At 41.8% G+C, this 20,072-nt stretch overlaps 1 protein-coding gene across 1 annotated transcript; it reads right to left on the bottom strand.

Moving 5' to 3' along the window:
- Nucleotides 1–12,013: 12,013 nt before the first annotated feature.
- On the bottom strand, nt 12,014–19,329 carry LOC132824453 (dispanin subfamily A member 2b-like). Its single transcript, XM_060838970.1, has 2 exons — nt 19,075–19,329; nt 12,014–12,429 (listed from the first exon to the last, which is right to left on the bottom strand). The coding sequence occupies exons 1-2, from the start codon at nt 19,282–19,284 to the stop codon at nt 12,223–12,225; spliced, it is 417 nt and encodes a 138-aa protein (XP_060694953.1). The 5' UTR covers nt 19,285–19,329; the 3' UTR covers nt 12,014–12,222.
- Between the last annotated feature and the right edge of the window lie 743 nt (nt 19,330–20,072).

Here is a 20,072-nt window from a genome sequence, read left to right as displayed (position 1 = left end):
ATTTGGTCAAATGTGATTGTAATATCAAAGGCAGTTATTCTCACGTCACCTTTGAAGTTCAGATCCCTTGTACATGTTTGGACCAAACCTGTAATGAGGTCAGAAGCTGAATGGTCCTGGCGGAGCTAAAGCAGAAAGACAATGAGGAGGTTGTAGAATAAGTGCCTTTTGATAGCTCCTTCTACCATTTGGCTGATGATGTAGAGTAGATTGATGTTGTGGTAATTAGCCAGGTTGAATTTGTCTTGCTTTTTGGAGACAGTCCACGCCTAGGCAATTTTCCAAATCTCTGGATATATGGCAGTTTTGTGGGTTTACTGGAATAGTTTATGTAGGAGTGGGCCATTCCTTCAGCACAAATACTAGCACTTGCAGAGCATTGGCACCTCGTACGCAGTGCCTTCAGCCAACTGCAATGCTAATGTGTCACCAATGAAGCTGGTGAGCTTCACTTCTTCCCTTTCTCAGTAATGCACTGAAACTAGTCAAGCCATTTAGCTTCTACTTAGTAATATGAGTAGGAAGTAGAAGGAAACGGTTCAGGACATGTTGCTTTGGGTTTATACTTTGCAGTGAAGCAATTAGCGTTAGATCATAAGACCATAAGACAGAGGAGCACAATTTGAGCCCTTCAACCTATTAAGTCCATTTCACCAATCAATGGGATCCTGGCTCATTTGATAACCCTCAATCCCACTTTCCCTGTAACCTTTGAATCCATTTCTGATTAAAAATCTGTCTGTCTCAGCCTTGAATATATTTAACAACCCAGCTTCTAGACCCCTCTGTGGTATAGACTTCCAGATTCACTGCTCTCTGAAAGAAGAACTCTCTCCTCAACTCTATCTTAAATGTGTAACCCTTTGTTATAGAGTCATAGAATCATAGAGATGTACAGCATGGAAACAGACTCTTCGGTCCAACCCGTCCATGCCGACCAGATATCTCAACCCAAACTAGTCTCACCTGCCAGCACGTGGCCCATATCCCTCCAAATCCTTCTGATTTATATACCCATCCAAATGCCTCTTAAATGTTGCAATTGTACCAGCCTCCACCACATCCTCTGGCAGCTAATTCCATACATGTACCACCCTCTGTGTGAAAAAGTTGCCCCTTAGGTCTCTTTTATATCTTTCCCCTCTCACCCTAAACCTATGCCCTCTAGTTCTAGACTCCCCAACCCCAGGGAAAAGACTTTGCCTATTTATCCTATTCATGCCCCTCATAATTTTGTAAACCTCTATAAGGTCACCCCTCAGCCTCCGACGTTCCAGAGAAAACAGCCTCAGCCTGTTCAGCCTCTCCCTATAGCTCAGATCCTCCAACCCTGGCAACACCCTTGTAAATTTTTTCTGAACCCTTTCAAGTTTCACAATATCTTTCCAATAGGAAAGAGACCAGAATTGCACGCAATATTCCAACAGTGGCCTAACCAATGTCCTATACAGCCGCAACATGACCTCCCAACTCCTGTACTCAATACTCTGACCAATAAAGGAAAGCATACTAAACACCTTCTTCACTATCCTATTTACCTGCGACTCCACTTTCAAAGAGCTATGAACCTGCACTCCAAGGTCTCTTTGTTCAGCAACACTCCCTAGGTTCTGAAATTATGCGCTCTGGTCCTAGACTCTCGCACGAAGATAAACAACTTTTCCTTATCTACGCTGTTAAAACCTGTAAGGATCTTATACATTCAAAAAGGTTTTCTATATTTCAGTGCGTGCAGGCGCAACATACTCAACATCCCTCCATACCCAGTATCAGCCGAGTGAATCTTCCCTGGACTGGCTCCAATGTCAGTATATCTTTCCTTAGATAAGGGGTTCAAAATTGTTCACAGCTGTGGTCTGACTAGTGCCTTGGGTAGTTTTAGCAAAATCTCCTGTTTATGCTACATTCCCTTTGAAATGAAGGCCAACATTCCATTTGCGAGCCCTATTACCTAGTAAACTTGAATGCTAGCTTTTTTTATTCATCAATAAAAGCTCCCAAAAAAATCCTTCTGTGCTGTAGCTTTCGGCAGCTTTTCTCTATTTAAATAATATTCAGCTTCTCTATTCTTTCCAGCAACGTGCATAATCTCACATTTCCCCACATTATACTCACTTAACCTGTCTTAGCCCTCTGCAGGCTTTTTAGATCATTCTCACCACTTGCTTCCCCACCTATTTCATGTCGTCAAACATGGCTACATACATTCGCTTTCCTGATTCAAGTGATTAATATGTATTGTAAATTATTGTGGCTCCAGCACTGACCTCTGAGCACTCCACTAGTTACTGGTTGCCATCCTGAAATTGCCCCCCTATCCCAACTCTCTGTCTTCTGTGAGTAAGTTAACCCTCTATCCATTCTAATATACTACTTTCAACACCATAGACTCTTATTAAAAAAGCCTTATGTGCGCTACTTCATTGAATACCTATTGAAAACCCAAATATATTACAACCACTGCTTCCCTTTTTGCTATCCTGTTTGCCACTTCCTCAGAGTTCCCTTCCCCTTCTGACTCTGCTTGATGAAATTGTTTATTTCTATATGCTATTACATCCTTTAAAATAGATGTTAACATTTTTCCAACAACAGATGTTAAGCTAACTGGCCTTTTTTTTGTTTTAACTAGTCTGCTCTTTTTAAATAAATGTTCACTTTGGCAATTTTCGAATCCTCTAGAACTGTTCTGGAATCTAAGGCATCTGTGAAGATTCATACCAGTGCTAATTCTATTAGTATCTTAGAATATGTCCCTTCAGATCCAGGGACTTCTTGGTCTTTAGCTCCATTTGTTTCCCTGAAACGTTTTGCTTCTGGTGATTGTGATTGAACTTTTCCTCCTTTTTTTCCCTTTGATCATTTAGTAAGTCTGGAATGCTATTCATGTCTTCTGCTATGTATTTTGTCAACTCTTATTTTAATAATTACATTGCCATTAAATTGTGAGAAATTGCGTGATTTGAAAAAGAAGAAGTTGTGTCAGTACATACCAACTCATCCACATGGCAAAAAGCTAAAACATATTTTATGCTTGTAAAAGAACAATATCTCAATATGTTCTGACATCTTCAAGGGTCAACCCACATTTTGACCCAGTTTCCTCTATCCCTGTATACTCTTTTAGAATTGTACCATTAAGTCTGTATTACCACTCCCTATCTATTCGGCATCACCAGTCATTTTCCTGTATTAAATTCTATCTGCCACTGCCTCTCATTCTGCTAGTCTGTCAATGTCTTGTTATGGTCAACTCTTAAAATCCTCACTTCGCTCTTCCAAGTTTGACATTATTACTTTCAGTTCTACTCTGCACTCATTCTTGAGGAACACCACTATCATCGTCCAGTCAGAAAAATAAGAATTTAGCATGACTTGCTGGCTTCTGTCCTTAAGTCAGTTTTTTCCATCAAGAACTGACAACTGAATTTAATGTAACAAGAAAATGTAATAGAAATTCAACACCCTCCATTCACCCCACCACCTCTATCTTCCTTTAAGACACTTCTTAAAATCCATCTGTTTGAATGAGCAGTTTGTCATACATCTTGACAGAGAATTATATGTCTTGTTTTAGAAAATGAAATAGAAATAAGTGACCTCTGATGATTGTAAGGTTAACGATACAGTAGAGAATTACGGTACTTGAATCATAAATGATGCAGAAGCCATTTGACCTATCATGTCTCTGATCTCTTTGTCAGAGCTATCTATTTAACCTACTCCTTCGCTCTTTTACCATAGTCCTCTAAATATTCCTCTTCAATTTTTTCTGCAGTTTACTCTTGAAAGTGTCTTTTGAATATATTTCCCTAATCCTTTCAGTAATAGCAAAGTCCCAGATCATGATGTACTGTGCCCTGATATCCTCCAGACCCAATTCAACATCCCAGCATCTGACTTGACCTGACACCTTGTTGATCTGACACCACCTCCTACCCAATACCTCTGCGGACCTGACACTACTTGATCCAACTACCCTAGGCCTGATCCAACACAACCAGACTACCCTTACCCTCACGTACCTGACATTCTACCCCTCATCCCTACTCCATCACTGTTTGCTATCACTTATCACCTACCCTCCAGACTATCCCTACTCTGACTTCCCAGCTGTCCTATCCACCTTCGCACCCCTTCATCCAACAACCTACATTCTTTTCCACCCATCTACACCCTAACCCCTCACCCACCTACCAATGTCTTACTCTCGGTTCCATTTACCATACTACCCCCTCATAATCATACCTTCTCTCTCCAGTTTGTCCTAAGCCTGGAAGACAGCTGTTATTGCCATACAGGTCAGATGTGGTTTGACCTCCAAAACTATCCCATGCTGTGATGGAAGATTAAATCATCAGATCAATTGTGCACTTCTCAAGAGGCATGTATTGGAAGTTTGTCCCAGAATTGTGGAACTCCAGGACTGGGTAAGAGGAGTGGAGTGATGTGACAACTGACAACTGAGTGATGGCCATTCTTCAGAAAATTTTGGCTGTGAGGGGTTTTGATTAGGATTGGCTTGCACTTGCATTTAACACAAAATGAAATGAAAGTATCCAAACACATTCAAATATAAACTTCCCTGATCCCACACTGTTGAGCGTGTATATTCAGATGATAATGAGGCAATTTGGGGACAGCAAATTTTCCAGAAGTATGGCTTAATGGTAACACAAATGTTTTTGATTTATCTCCACGGGAATTGCCAGCATTGCGTGTGTTCATGTTTATCTGCACAAATAGTGGTCAAAGACAAACTTCCTTACAAACATATTTTCAGAAGATACTTAATTTATTCAGCATGATTGACCAGATAAGAACAATGACTAATCCTTCAACAGTGCTGCACTTCCTCAGTGATGATCCTGTGACAGTGCAAGGTCAAGCCTTTCCTTTAACTATTTAAGGAAGGTGGCATCAAAAAGCCAGGGAACTAAAGACCGGTGACCTTGACATTGGTGGTGGGCAAGTTAGCAGAGAGAATCCTGAAGAACAGGATTTACATGTATTTGGAAAGGCAAGGACTGATTAGAGATAGTCATCATGGCTTTATGCATGGGAAATCATGTCTAACAAACTTGATTAAGATTTTTGAAGATGTAACAAAGAGGATTGATGAGGGCAGAGCAGTAGATGTGATCTATATGGACTTCAGTTAGGTGTTTGACAAGGTTCCTTGTCATATACTAGCTAGCAAGGTTAGATCTCATGAATACAGGGAAAACTAGCCAAAACTGACTCAAAAGTAGATGACAGAGGGTGACAGAGGTAGATGGTGGAGGGTTGCTTTTCAGACTGGAGGCCTGTGACCAGACATGTGCCACAAGGATCAATGCTGGGTCTGCTGCTTTTCGTCATTTATGTAAATGACTTGGATGTGAGCATAAGAGGTATAGTTAGTAAGTTGGCAGATTACACCAAAATTGGAGGTGCAGTACACAGCGAAGAAGTTTTCCTCAGATTACAATGGGATCTTGATCAGATGCGTCAATGGGCTGAGGAGTGGCAGATGGAGTTTAATTTAGATAAATGTGAGGTGCTGCATTTTGGAAAAGCAAATCAGAGCAGGACTTATACCCTTAATGGTAAGGTCCTAGGGGGTGTTGCTGAACAAAGAGACCTTGGAGTGCAGGTTCATAGTTCCTTGAAAGTGGAGTCGCAGGTAGATAGGATAATGAGGAAGGCATTTGGCATACTTTCCTTTATTGGTCAGAGTATCGAGTACAGGAGTTGGGAGGTCATGCTGCAGCTGTTGGAATATTGCATGCAATTCGTCTTCATTTTGGAAAGATGTTGTGAAACTTGAAAGGTTTAGAAAAGATTTACGAAGATGTTGCCAGGGTTGGAGGGTTTGAGCTACAGGGAGAGGCTGATTACGCTGGCGCTGTTTTCCCTGGAGCGTCGGATACTGAGGGGTGACCTTATAGAGGTTTATACAATCTTGAGAGGCATGCATAGGATAAATAGACAAAGTCTTTTCCCAGGGGTGGGGGTGTCCAGAACTAGAGGGCATAGGTTTAGGGTGAGAGGGGAAAGATGTAAAAGAGACCTTTTCATGCAGAGGGTGGTACATGTATGGAATGAGCTGCCAGAGGAAGTGGTGGAGGCTGGTACAATTACAACATTTAAAAGACATCTGGATGATGTTATTCATAGGAAGGGTTCAGAGGGATATGGGCTAGGTGCTGACAAATGGGATGAGATTAGGTTAGGATATTGGGTTGGCATGGATGAGTTGGATTGGTCCGTTTCCGTGCTGTACATCTCTATGACTCTAAGATTCTATAACCGGTTCTCAGTGCTGACCCTCCGACAGTGCAGTGCTCCCTCAGTACTGATCTTCTTCCTGTGCAGTGCTCCCCCAGTCTGACCATGCAACAGTGCAATAATAACCCCCAGTACTTCAGCACTTCCTCTTCTGATGGTGCAGCACTTCCTCAAGGCTGACCATCTAACATTGCCAATTTCCTTCCACCAATGCACTCCTCAGATCTCATCCTCCAATTTTGAATTGTTCCCTCAGTCCTTCCGCAGATAATATGGTGCTTCCCTTGTACTGTGTGACCAGCCAAAAACTTTTCCTTCAATTTACACAAAAGTATATCCTTTAGTCGTTCATAGATTCACTATAGTGTGGAAGCAGGCCATTCAGCCCATCAAGTCCACATGGACCCTCCAAAGAGCATCCCACCCTATTCCTGTAACACTGTATTTCCAAAGGCCACCACAGCTAGTCTGCACACTCCTGGACTCTATGGGCAATTTAGCAGTCAATCCACCTAACCTGCACATCTTTGGATTGTGGAATGAAACCCACGCAGACTGAGGGAGAACGTGCAAACTCCACTGACACTCACCTGAGGTTGGAATTGAACTTGGTCCTTGGTGCTGTGAGGTAGCAGTGCTAACCACTGAGCCCACTGTGCTCCCCAAAGGTTGAAGAATTTGGAAGAGCTAGAAACATCAGCCTTTTAACTCAGAGATTAGGGTGCTACCCATTGACATTTGGGGTCAGGATTATAGAGTTTTTTTGACTATAAGAACATTAGTAAAGTAGTGGTCAGGAGATTTTTGTATTGGGTGATAATGAAGGATTACAATGGACTGGTATGAAAACAGTTAACTGGGTGGTAGGAGAAAATCGGTTGCTAGGCTGAAGTAATTTAATGAAATTTGATATCCTGTTATTCTGCTTGCAATTACTTGTTCAGTACAGACGTCAGCACTCAGTTCTGATCTATTCACCAGTGATTAAATTATTTTTAAGCGAGTTTCTTTAAACATCTGCTCAATGTTTTGAATATGTTCGAAGTATTTGAACAAATGGCCATAATGCTGAAATATTGACAATTGCTGAAATATGTGAGAGCTTGTTACCTTGACACTTGGGGCCCAGTGAGAGGTATTCACCATGAAGCTGGAAAAACATGGGAAGGTTGGGCAATGGGACGATACAGGAGAGCAACAGCCTTGAGTTTTTCCAGGAATACAGTAATAGTTGGCTAACCAGCTACGTAAGGTATTGTACTTGATGTGATTAACTAGGAGTTAGATTCAAGGTCTTGAGGGTGAGCCCTGAAAAAAAACTGACACAATTGTTTCAACAGTTTCACTAAATTGAAACAACTTGGGTGTTACATTACTGAAATAAATAAAAATGAGAATAACACTTCAAAACAGCACAAGGATCTGAAATGCACTGTCTGACTGTTGAAGGCAGTTTAGATCTGGGCATTTAAATGGGTGATGAGATAAAGGCACTTGGCAAATTCCTCTTTCAGAGAGCCTGCTCAGAAAGAGGCGCCGAATGGCCTCAGTCTGTGTAATCATTATTATCTTATATCATAACAGGCCCCATGCTGACTCTATCCAATTAATCCCACTCCAACTCTTTCCCTAGACCATGGATATTTTCCGTTACAACATTCACTTGAATCTTTTCATAAAGAGAATATTGCATTGGCTTCACTACCTTTTCAGGCAATAGATTTTGATCATCAGAACAAAAACAAATTTTATCTTCTGCCCCTTTTTGGCAATTATCTTAAATTTTCTGCTTACTGACTGACTCTGCTGCAACTCGAAACAATTTGCTTATTTCTCCTTTATTAAAGTCTTTCAAATGTTAAACATCAGATTATTCATTTCAAAATGTATCACATATCACTTCTTCATAATAGGTTTTCTCAGTCTAATTCACCAATCTATTTATGTACACGTATGAACATATGAAGCAGGAGCAGAAGTAGGTCATTGAGTCCCATGGGTCTGTTCTATCATTAAAACTGGACCATGGTTGATGTGTTTGTGTCTCAAATTCCAGATTTCCAGCTACCTCTGATAACCTTAGATTCCCTTGCTGATCGAGAATCTATCCGTTCTGCATCAAAAGTGGTAAAATGATCCTGTTTTCACCACCTACTAAAGCTGACTTCCAAAGTTGCAAAAGTACTGTAAAAGAAATTTTCATCTTGGCCCTGAAATGGTGATCCCTATTCTTAAAGTTCTGGACTCCCCCACAAGAATCCACATCCTTCTTGTCAAGGCTGTTCAGGATCTTATACACTTCAATCAAGTCACCCTTCATTGTTCTAATCACCAGTAGAAATACATCCAGCCTCTCCAAGACAAGCTACTCATATGAGAGATCAATCTAGCAAACCTGATCTGATGTACCTCCAACACATTTACATGTTTCCTTAAATAAGGAGGCTAGAATTCCACACAATATTGAAAAGGAGGTCTCACTAAGATGCTGAATAACTGAAGCATATCCTTAAATTTATGTTCAATTCCTCTTGCAATAAAAGGATAGTATTCCATTAGCCTTCTTAATTATATGCAGTATCTGCATACTGATTTTTGCAATGCATGCAACAGAATATCTAGATTCCTCCACACCTCAAAATTCCAGTTGTTCTCCATTTAATATTCTGTTTACATATTTCCTGCCAAAGTAAACAACTTTACATTTTTCCTCATTGTACTTGCCAGATTTTTGTTCACTCAGGCAACTTATCTTTGTGTCATCAGCACATTTAGTTACCATACCTTCACCGCCCCCCCCCCCCATCTAAATCATGGATATAAATGGTTAAACATTTGAAGCTTCAGCACAGACTTGAAGTCTGTTTCTATCCCCCTCACCAATTACAACATTTATGAGTTTCATGTTAATTTCACAATAAAATTACATCTTGCATGATTTGCAACTGCTAGGTCATGGAATCAATAAATCAAAAATAGCATTGATTTCACCTTTATTCACTAGGGAACAGGACTGTATAACTTCCTCTACTCTAAAAAAATTATTCACTACATTCCGCTTTCTCGGTTTCAGCCGCTTCCACAACAATGACACCATTGTCTCTAAGATTCCATATGCTTTAATCTTGCTGATAAAATTATGAAAGACTCTTTGAAATTCATATATGCACACTGCCCTCAACCACTCTGTTTGATAATTAAAGAATTCAGACACGATTTGGCTTTATAAAAGCTGTGCTGACTTTCCATGAAATAACCATTGTTTGTTCAAAAAAAAAACAAATGCAGTGTGTTTAACATGGTAAACACTATTGAAATGAAGCTCCCTGGTCAACATCTGTCTCAGGCTTGCTGCAATGCTCCAGTAAAGCTGGAATAACAGCACCTCATTTTCTGCTTGGGAACTCTATAGCCTCTGGACTCAATGTCAAGTTCAACAATATTAGGACATGAGGCACTTTTGTCCACATCCTTAACCCAACCCAGCACACCAGGCTTTGTTATCATATGGTCCTGCTATTACACACAACTCACTGTTAGCCATTAATAGTCCCCATTAGTAGCTATTCCTTCTCCTAGGGAGATCACTATCCACTCCTTTGTCGAACTGTCGTTCTCACGCTTCGGGCTCTGCCTGCACCTATCGTTTACTCCCTCCCCCCTCTCCCTACCCTATTGTCTGCATAAGAAATTTAGTTATATCAGTTCAAAGAAAGGGTGACTGGACCATAGATGCAGTCAGACCTCCTGAGATTTTCCAGCAATTTGTTTTTTTTGTTCTGTTTTAAGATGGCACCCTTAAGTACAAGGATTGGTGCTGGGCCCTCTACTTTGTCATTTTTATGCTCGTGTCCAAATCATTTATGTAAGAGACAGTTAGTAAGTTTGTAGATGACACCAAAATTGGAGGTGTAATGGACAGCGAAGAGGGTTACCTCAGATTACAACAGGATCTGGACCAGATGGGCCAATGGGCTGAGAAGTGGCAGATGGAGTTTAATTCTGATAAATGTGAGGTGCTGCATTTTGGGAAAGCAAATCTTAGCAGGACTTATCCACTTAATGGTAAGGTCCTAGAGAGTGTTGCTGAACAAAAAGACCTTGGAATGCAGGTTCATAGCTCCTTGAAAGGAGAGTCACAGGGAGATAGGATAGTGAAGGCGGCGTTTGGTATGCTTTCCTTCATGGGTCAGAATATGGAGTACAGGAGTTGGGAGGTCATGTTGCAGCTGTACAGGACATTGATTAGGCCACTGTTGGAATATTGCGTGCAATTCTGGTCTCCTTCCTATTAGAAAGATGTTGTGAAACTTGAAAGGGTTCAGAAAAGATTTACAAGGATGTTGCCAGGATTGGAGGACCTGAGCTACAGGGAGGCTGAACAGGCTGGGGCTGTTTTCCCTGGAGCATCAGAGGCTGAGGGGTGGCCTTATAGAGGTTTACAAAATTATGGAGAGGCATGGATAGGATAAATAGACAAAGTCTTTTCCCTGGGGTCAGGGAGTCCAGGACTAGAGAGCATAGGTTTAGGATGAGAGGGGAAAGATATAAAAGAGACCATTTAAGAGGCACTTGAATGGGTATATGAATAGGAAGGGTTGGGAGGGATATGGGCCAGGTGCTGGCAGGTGGGACTAGATTGGGTTGGGATATCTGGTTGGCATGGACGGGTTGGCCCGAAGCGTCTGTTTCCATGCTGTGCATCTCTATGACTATGTAAAAAAAAAACCACAAAGCACAATATAGTGTTGTTCCAAATTTAATGCTTGGGTTTTAGATGTGTCTTAAAGAAGGGAAGCGAGATAGCTCTATGTCAGAAACATATTCTAGAGCTTAGGTCAACTGAAGACAGTCACTGTCGGAACTAAAATAAGGGTGATCAAGAGGCCAGAATTAGATAAATGTAGAGATCTCAGATGGTTGAGAGGAAATTATAATGTTGGAAGCAGCAAGGTCATGAAGAAATTTGGAAACAAGGATAAGAATGTTTATATTGTGCAACTGTTTAATCAGAAGGTTGTGCAAGTCAAAAAGCACAGGTGTGTATAAGTGAAAAAGTGGTAAGAATAAAGATACAGGAAGCAGATTTGAATAAGTCCATGTTTACATAGGGTAGAAAATGGGAGTTGAGTCAGAAGTACATCACAAATGGCCTGGTCATAGCACTTGGAGAAACTGGGCCAATGGCAAAGGGTCAACAATCAGAAGAAATTTAAGGTGATTGACAAAAGAACCAAAGATGAAGAAAAAGCTTTTCATGTACTAACTGGTTCTATCTGGAATGCAATGCTTGCAAAAAAGGTAGTGAAGACATTTTTAGCTTTCAAAAAGGATTGGAATTTGCAGGGAATGGTGTAAAGGTGGGAATGGTACTGACGGAGTTGCTGTCACAAAGGCAGAAGAGACACGATTGGTTGATTGGCCTTCTTTCTTGATCCATTGCTCTGAATTTCCATTTGGTTGTAGCAGCACAGTGAAGGTCAAGGTGGTTAAGAACACACTCATGGGCTCTGTCAACAAAGGTGAGAAAGGGAAAATAAAATACAGTAGAGTACTGCTCTGGAAGGTTGCATCATCTAAACAAATGTACCACAAACTGGAAGAATAGAATCTTTACAAGAAGTGAAGTGAAAGTGTGTATTGTTGAGGAAGCCATTGAGGGGGGGGGGGGGGGGGGGGGGGGGGGGGGAGTGTTTAGTGTTGGACATAGGAAAATGGTCATTAAACTTCAAAAGTCCCCAAATTGGTCATCAATTGCTTTATTAATACAATCAAGGCCACACTCAGGCAATTTCATGTAAAAGTAATCTGTTGCTGAGACATTTAGACATATCAGCACCACCTAGACAGTGTAGAAAGAAAGAAGCAATAGACTGAGTACATGAAGCTGTTGAATTAAAAGCTCCTGCAAAACAGCTCCTAGACGGGGAGTTGGTGCCACTAGTGGCATGTTCAATTCCAGCCTCCAAAGACATCAGGGTGCTCTTGTTTTTCATGTTCAATGACTCTATTCACCATAGACAGGCTAACGAAAATCACCACAATGCCGATTATAAGGACAAGAACAGTCAGCACTGTGGCAGCAATGTTGAGTGCTCGAGCTGTAGATGCATAATGCCGAGCCCCTTCTGGATCTCCCACAACTTTTCGATCTCTAGACTAAAAAAAAGAAAACAACTATGAATATATGCAACAAGACTTCCAAACCTCAAATGACCACTGATGAGACACTACAGTCAGTGCTTGCAAGTTGTCATAAGTTTAATGTATGCATGGTTTCTTCTAATAAAGGGACATTTAGTGTTCAAATTGTTTTATCCAGTTTCATTTGCATTGTGAAATCAGGAAAATACTCATCCATTATAAGTCAGTAATGTTCAACAACAAATGCCAACATTTTTCTTAACTCGAATATTAGGCAAAAATAATTGAAATAATCCCTTATGATTCACATCTGAAGACAAACCTAATCAAAATAACCTTCTTTCCAGTGACATTAAAGTGAAAGATTAGTCTTGTTTTCTCATCCTTAAAAAGGTTCTCCAGTCAAGGTGGGAAGTGGTCAAGAAGAAACATTGTTCCATTGTTATCGTCAGTAGAATGATTGGAATTGTCCATTTTCTTTTGTTGTCTTGTGGGGCATGGGTGTTGCTGGCTGGCCAGCCAGCATTCATTGCCTATCCCTTATTGGTCTGGTGAGCTGGTTTGACAGTGGATAAGGGAATTGGACCATCAGTCAGCTTTGCCAAATTAAAATAAAAGGTTAAGTGTCAGTTTGATCCACTCTTAGGAAGCACTCAACTTACAGACCACACTTCAGGACTTGAAACTATCTCAATTGACATAGCAATGCTATGAAGCCTGAAGTATTATGGATTATATATTTCTTCCTGTCCTGTTAAACATTTACCCTTCAGCAAAACTGTGAAACCAGTTTGGTAATTTATCATATTACTTTTTCAGGATCCTGCCATGTAAAACCTGGCTTCCATATTTGCATAGCTCACAGCAACTACACAATATTTCCACTTCTAGCAGCTTTCAACGTCATTTATACCTTTGACAGTTCCAGCAGATGAACAATGTCTTTGTTTTTAAAACTTATTTTAACACTCCTGGTTGGGCTGTCATGTTTAATTACCTGTAAGATTTAAAAAGGGTTTTGGATGCCTCACATACATGAAAGACGCTAAATAAAAATATTCTCTTACAAAATCTGAGTGAAGTAAGAAAAATTTTCTGAAGGAGGAAACAGCTCCTCAAATATCCAGCGAGAGATTTATTTTGCCACATTAAAAAAAAGGATTCAGTATTGCCTATTGTTAAGTGCTGACAGCCATCCAAAACCTTCAAAAATAGTTACAGGTGATGTCTGCAATTGAATGCATTAAACAAACCACCATTTCCTGACTATGGAGCCAAAATACCAGAATGTGAACACAATGTTTTCTTTAAAGATAATGTTTAAATGTCATTTAAAGAGTGACAGTACGTCATGGGAATGTTGACATGCAACCCACATGATAAGGCCTGAGGAGAGCTGGCCAATAACTTTGTCAAAGATGTAGGTTTAAAGGAATGTCTTAAAGCAGAGAGATGGGTGGAGAGGTTTAGGGAAGAAATGCCAGCTGAAGGCTCAGCCAAAAGTGACTAAAATCCCAAGATGCACACAAGGCAACAGTGCAGCATGGTGCCTCAGTGGTTAGCACTGCTGCCTCACCATGACAGGGACCTGGGTTTGATTCCAGCCTTGGGCAACTGGCTGTGGAGTTTGCACACTGGGTTTCCTATGAGTGCTCTGGTTTCCTCCCACAGCCCAAAGGTGTAGGTGAATTAGTCACGCTAAATTGCCATAGGGTAGGTTCAGTGTATTAGTCGGGAAAGAGTAATAAGGCAGGGGAATGGGTCTGGGCATGTAACTCTTTGGAGGTTTGGTGTGGACTTGTTGCGTCAAATGGCCTGTTTCCACACTGTAGGGAAACTATTCAGAAACAACTACAGGAGTTCTGGTATCTCAGACCACACCCCCTCAGTGCACGTCTGTGTGGGTGACCATTTGATCTATTTGCTTTTTTAAAAAACTCAAATGTTTGGTTCACCCCTTTTCAAATGTTTGTCACCTCTTCTGCCTGACCATGTCCCTCCCAAAGACCCACCCCTAAACTGCCCTTTTATATTGAAGCAATATGTAGCAAGTTAAGTGGATGGAAGTGATACAAATGTTCACAGGTTGAAGCCCTGGAGGAAGTTAGAGAGAGTGGGGTGAGGCCACAAAGAATTGAAAACAAAAATCATTATTTTGATTTGTTTTTCTATCTTGGATGTGCCCTCCACTGAGCTCTGGCTGGGCCAGCATTTAATGCTCCTGCCCAGTTGTTCATGAAAAGATGGTCATGATGCCTTCTTGAGCAGCTTATTTTGATGTAGGTAGTCGTACAATGCTGTTTGAGAGGGGGTTATTTGATTTTGATCAGTAAAAACTAGGGGAGCAATGATATTTTTCCAAGTCAAGATGGTATGTGGCTTGAAGGGAAACTGCAGGTAATGGTATTCCCACAACCTTCTGATGGTCGTGGTCATGGGTTCGGGAGTAGTACATCTTTAGATGATATACAGCGCTATTATGGAGTTGGTGATGGTGTGTTTGTGGATATGATGTCAATTAAGCAACTGCTTTGTCCAAATGGTATCTGTTTTTTTGCATGTTGTTGGAGCTGCATTCATCCAAGCAATGGGGAGTATTCAATAACGCTCCTGAATTGTGCATTGCAGATGGTGGCTGTGGGGAGTCAGGGATGGGTTACTCATTGTGGAATTTTAGTCTCTGGTGTGCTCTTGTATTGAAAGTATTTATGTCAATGGTAGCTCCTTGAATGTTGACAATGGGATATTCAGTGATGGTAATACCATTTAATGCAGAGGAACAATGGTTAGATTCTCTTGAAGATGGTCATTAACTGGCACCTATATGGTGCAAATTTCACTCTCCACTTGTAAGCTTATGCCTAAATATTGTCTAGGTCTTGCTGCATTTGGGCATGGTTGTGTATCTTTAGTACTGGAGAAGTCAAACTGTGCTGAATAGAACATCCCTCTTTCTGGCCATATGGTGGAGAAAATGTCATTAAGCAGCTGAAGATGACACTATCCTGAGCAATTAAGAACAGGGCTTGTGATGTCATGGTGGTGTCCCTACCCCAGATCAAGAGACCTGGGTTCAAGCCCACCTGCTCCAGAGGTCTCTGAAAACAGAATCACTACAGTGTGGAAGCAAGCCATTCAGCCCATTGAATTCACAACCTTCCAAAGTGCATCCCACCTAGACCCAACTCCCTATCCTATCCCTGTAACTATGTTCCCAGGCTAATCTGCACATCCTTGGACATATAGGCAATTTGGCATAACCAATTCATCTAATCTGCACATCTTTGCAGTGTGGGAGGAAACCAGAGAACCTGCAGGAAACCCAGACAGACATGGGGCAAATGTACAAACTTCACAGACAGTTCCCCCTGGGGTGGAATTGAACCCAGGTCACTGGCATGGTAAGGCAATAGTGCTAACCAGTGAGCCACTATACCAGCCCTTTAATCAACACTGAACAAGTTGAATAGAAAATATCTATCATGGATGTCCTGGAGCTAAACGGACTGGTCTTAAAAATCACAACCAATGGATGAAAGTATCCAAGTTTAAAGGTCATGCATGAAACTAAATTAGGAGATCTCAGCTTGATTCCTTGCAAATAAACAGTTGAGTGTGTTAGGAACTCAACTGTTCTTCCATGAGGAACATAAAGATATTAAGCTGTTTGACTTAGTGTATTCTGGAGCCTTGACCCTGTATTGAAGAACTCCCATCTCCAAGAGTAATCTTTCTCTACCTAATTTAACAAAAGCATTTTTCATTATGTTGGGCATCCTGTCAGATCAGCAGCTATAGTGGTACAAATTCTACCCAGTTATGATTTATCAAATTCCATATAGAATTTCAGGTTGTTTCAAAAATCAAGATGTGAGAATTGTGACAGCTGCAGGATAATAATTATCATCTGATACATGTTTCACAAGTTAGTTGCTTAGCACAGTTGAATGAAGATGAGGGCTTCAGAAGATTGGATGGCTAAGTTGGTGTTGATATTCAAGAACTAAAGCCCAGTCCTAGTGGAATCTTTCAACAAACCAAGAGTCTCTTCAGCAGATGGTTACAACTTGCTCTCTATTTTCATCCTTGGTGATGTGTTTTAGACATAACCTGGTTTTGTGATTTTTAACTTTGCTCACCCCAGTCCAACATCAGCACCTCCACTGGCTGACATTTTGGCATTTAAGGCTCTTCCTTAAGTATCATTAAGATGATGAAGGCTTTTTAAATGTCTACAAGTTGATCATTTGTCTCATCTATTGGACAACCTCAAAAGGTCTAAGAGTAAACAATATGGTGTGGTTCTAGACAGTCTTTACTGACTAAGGATGGCAGATTTCATTCTCTGAAGGACAGGAGTGAACCAATTAGATTTTTGAAATAATCTCAGCTTAGAATCAGAAGCCCTACATTGAAGAAAAAGGCCATTCAGCTCATCACATCCGCACTGACGCTCCAAACAGCATCCCACCCAGACCCAGCCCCCATAACCCCATATGGGTTTTTTTTGCCATGGCTAAGCCACCTAGCCTGCACATCCCTACATACTACAGGGCAATTTAGCATAACCAATCCACCTAACCTGTGCACTTTTGGATTGTGGGACCCCACACAGTCAGTCAATCAATCACTAGGGGGTAGAATTGAACCCAGGTCCCTGGCATTGAGGCAGCAGTGCAACCCTGAGCCACTATGCCAACCCTTACAAAGGTTTTAAGAATGGAACCTTCTTAACCAGCTCCAAACACCTTTCATAAGTGAAAGTCTGGCTCAAGCGATATAATGGACACAGTAGAAAGCAAAAATGGGAAGACTAAAAGACCCACAGACACAGAAGCACAACTAGCTCCCCACACACACCCAGAAGGAACAAATGCAAAATTGACATTGTTATACTTTTCCTCCTGAACTAAATAATGTTTTGAATGGTGAAAAACTGAATGTTTGCATAAAGAAACTTGACTGCTCTGGAATCAGTCAGAAAGTGTGGCGCTGAAGAAACACAGCCAGTCAGGCAGCATCTGAGGAGCAGATGCTTCAAGCATAGGCTTTTCATCAGGATGATGATTTCCAGCATCTGTACCCCTCACTTTCTCCTGCTTTTGAATCTAGATAATTAGCATCCTGCCACAAGACAGGATGTTGCAAAGGTATTTGAGTACAAGAGTGGAGGAGACTTATTGGAACGATATAGGACCTGGGGGAGGCCATACCTGGAGTACTGTTACCTTACCAAAGGAGGAGCTCTGTAATGATTTTCATTACACTGGATGTTTTGATGAGGATTGTATTGATAGGTGATTTTCAAACTGGAAATACCATTTGTTCATTTAGAAAAAAGAGAAGTGACTTCATTGAACTGTATGAAACTCAAGAGATCTTGGACAAAGTCCAACATAAAAGTACTTAGTCAGGCATGCAAATATGAACCACAAGGAGTGGGCCATTCAGTTCCTTGAGTCTGCTCTGACATTTAATAAGCTCCTGACTGGTTGGATTGTGGCCTCAACTCCTGTAACATTCCTGCTTACCCCCATCATCCTCTGACTTGTCAGTCAAGAATCTATCCACTTTTGCCATAAAAAAATTCCAACAAATCTAGGATATAGCATCACATTATCAAGATGAAGGGACCAAGCTAATTGTTCACTGAGGTTTGAGAATTTTTAGAAAAGCAGAAAGGAGAAACTGATGTCGAGCAGCATCTGTGGGGTGTAAGCAGAGTTAAACAATTCCAGAGATCCTTCTTCAGAATCTTTGGAATTCTCTACCCTCAAACTCTGGGTGCTGAGTCATCAAGTCTTTTCAACACTTGGCTTAATACATCTTTCTACACCAAGAGATACGTGAATAAGTTGGAAAGGTCATTTCAAAGTAGATGATTTATCTGATCTACCCACCAACTGCTGTGTAATCAAGGTATTCTAATCAGAGACAAACATTAGTGCATCCTGTTAAACTGATGTGTTTGATATTTTACTCTCCAAATCAACAGAGTATAACAAACACGTATTCCCAAATGCTCTAGTTAAGCAATCAATCACTCGCCGATTTATTTACCTGAAGGGACAACAGCAAAAGTAGGCAAGCGAACGGTTAAAGGATTGGAGGTAACAGAATTATTTTGAGTACAAGGAACAGCTAGGATTTGTAAGCAAACGGATTCAACCATGGATTTCAAAAGACAGGTGAGCGAGTGACCCAGTTGCAATTCGCACATACTTCGGCCAAAAGAACCCCCCCCTCCCCCCTCCCGGATGGTTTCGTTATTTGATAAACCATAAACGTCACGGCGCGAATGCACTTCATCCGCAGTTTCTGCGAAAAAAAGACAGACGGTCCAAAAAAAAATTGTCCAGCGACTTGCTGCAATCAGCAGACACGGTCTGGTACTTCCCTCCAAAGCCATCCGAGTCATCATGGGGACCAACCTGGGCGTGTACCGGGGGACACCGAGACCGGCTTTCCGGAGGACGGCAGACCGGGGCCAGCGGCTGCTTCTCACCCACTCATGGCACGCATTTTGCGGCGAGGCGGCGCCTCTCCCTCCCCTAAACCTTCTCCCCCCTCCGTGGTCTCTGTGCCCCCACCCTCTCCCAGGGTCTCAGTCTCCCCTCTCCCCCCCACCCCCGGCTGTCTGCCCTTTAGGCCCGTACTCACTTTGACCGAGAAGACCATCGCCACGAAGCCCAGGCAGCAGAAGTTCATGAAGGCGAAGTTGAAGATGGACCAGAGGAAGTGGTCCCGGACCGAGGTCACATTCGGGGCCACGTTAACGACGGTGGTGCCCGCCGTCTGCTCGTCGTCCTTCAGCCCCTGGTAAGGGTAGCTGCGGGTGCTCAGCGGTACATTGTCAGCTCGGAACTCCATCTTGGTGGTAGTGTTGGAGGAAATAAAAAGACTATGAACTGAACTGAAGCCGGCTATTTATATACGGGGTGGAGCAACAGCGTCAGGAACCTCCTCCAAGAATCCCAACTCACTCGTCTGCAATCGGTCCACTTAACAAGTCACAAGTGCAGAGTAATTTTCCCTATTCGCGGTTGGAGTGATGAACAGGATGGCAGGATTAATTAGTCAATTGGAGGTTAGCGCCACAGAGATGGAGCCTGAACTGTTTAAATCTATCTTAATTCCCTGCGCTCCCCTTCACTGTTTTGATCACACAGCATTGCCCTTTGATGTGAAGGGCACTGCTTGTCACTGGCCACTTGGGTGTTTCTTTTCTTCCTGGAGGTGGAAACTGAATAAAGACTTGTGCACCTTGTGTCTTTCACCGTGTCTCACACCTACACACACAACATGGGTGCCAGGGAATTAATAAGCACTTCTGCAGTTAGGTGGTAGTGTGGGGGAAAAAGAAAAAAAAAGAAAAAAATAAATCTATCTTAGTGACTTGGATGGAAGTGTACCCACTTTTCCTGACCTTACAAAAGCAGGAAAACAAGTCATGAGCGGTACACTGGCCTGAATCATGTTGGCTGAACCATGGTATAGCCCTAAATTTGCCCCATTTACTACTGTCATACCACACAGCATTCCTATCCCCCAATGCTAGCTCAACTCCACTATGTCGCTGAACTTACAGAAGGGGCAACGCATCAGATATCTCGGAAAGGACAGGCATGTCTGGCATCAGTGCCATCTTTAAATACCAG

This window comes from Hemiscyllium ocellatum, chromosome 18 (genome assembly GCF_020745735.1).
Source record: "Hemiscyllium ocellatum isolate sHemOce1 chromosome 18, sHemOce1.pat.X.cur, whole genome shotgun sequence".
Taxonomy (NCBI): domain Eukaryota; kingdom Metazoa; phylum Chordata; class Chondrichthyes; order Orectolobiformes; family Hemiscylliidae; genus Hemiscyllium; species Hemiscyllium ocellatum.
Note: the sequence above shows the minus strand (reverse complement) of the source record. Positions and strands in the feature narration are given on the sequence as shown.

Bases quoted from the DNA above. Each gene is read 5' to 3' on its own strand.
- LOC132824453 (XM_060838970.1), bottom strand. From the start codon at position 19,284: ATGGAGTTCCGAGCTGACAATGTACCGCTGAGCACCCGCAGCTACCCT. The intron at 12,430-19,074 runs GTGAGTACGGGC...TCTTTTTTTTAG, and splicing joins CGATGGTCTTCTCGGTCAAA to TCTAGAGATCGAAAAGTTGT.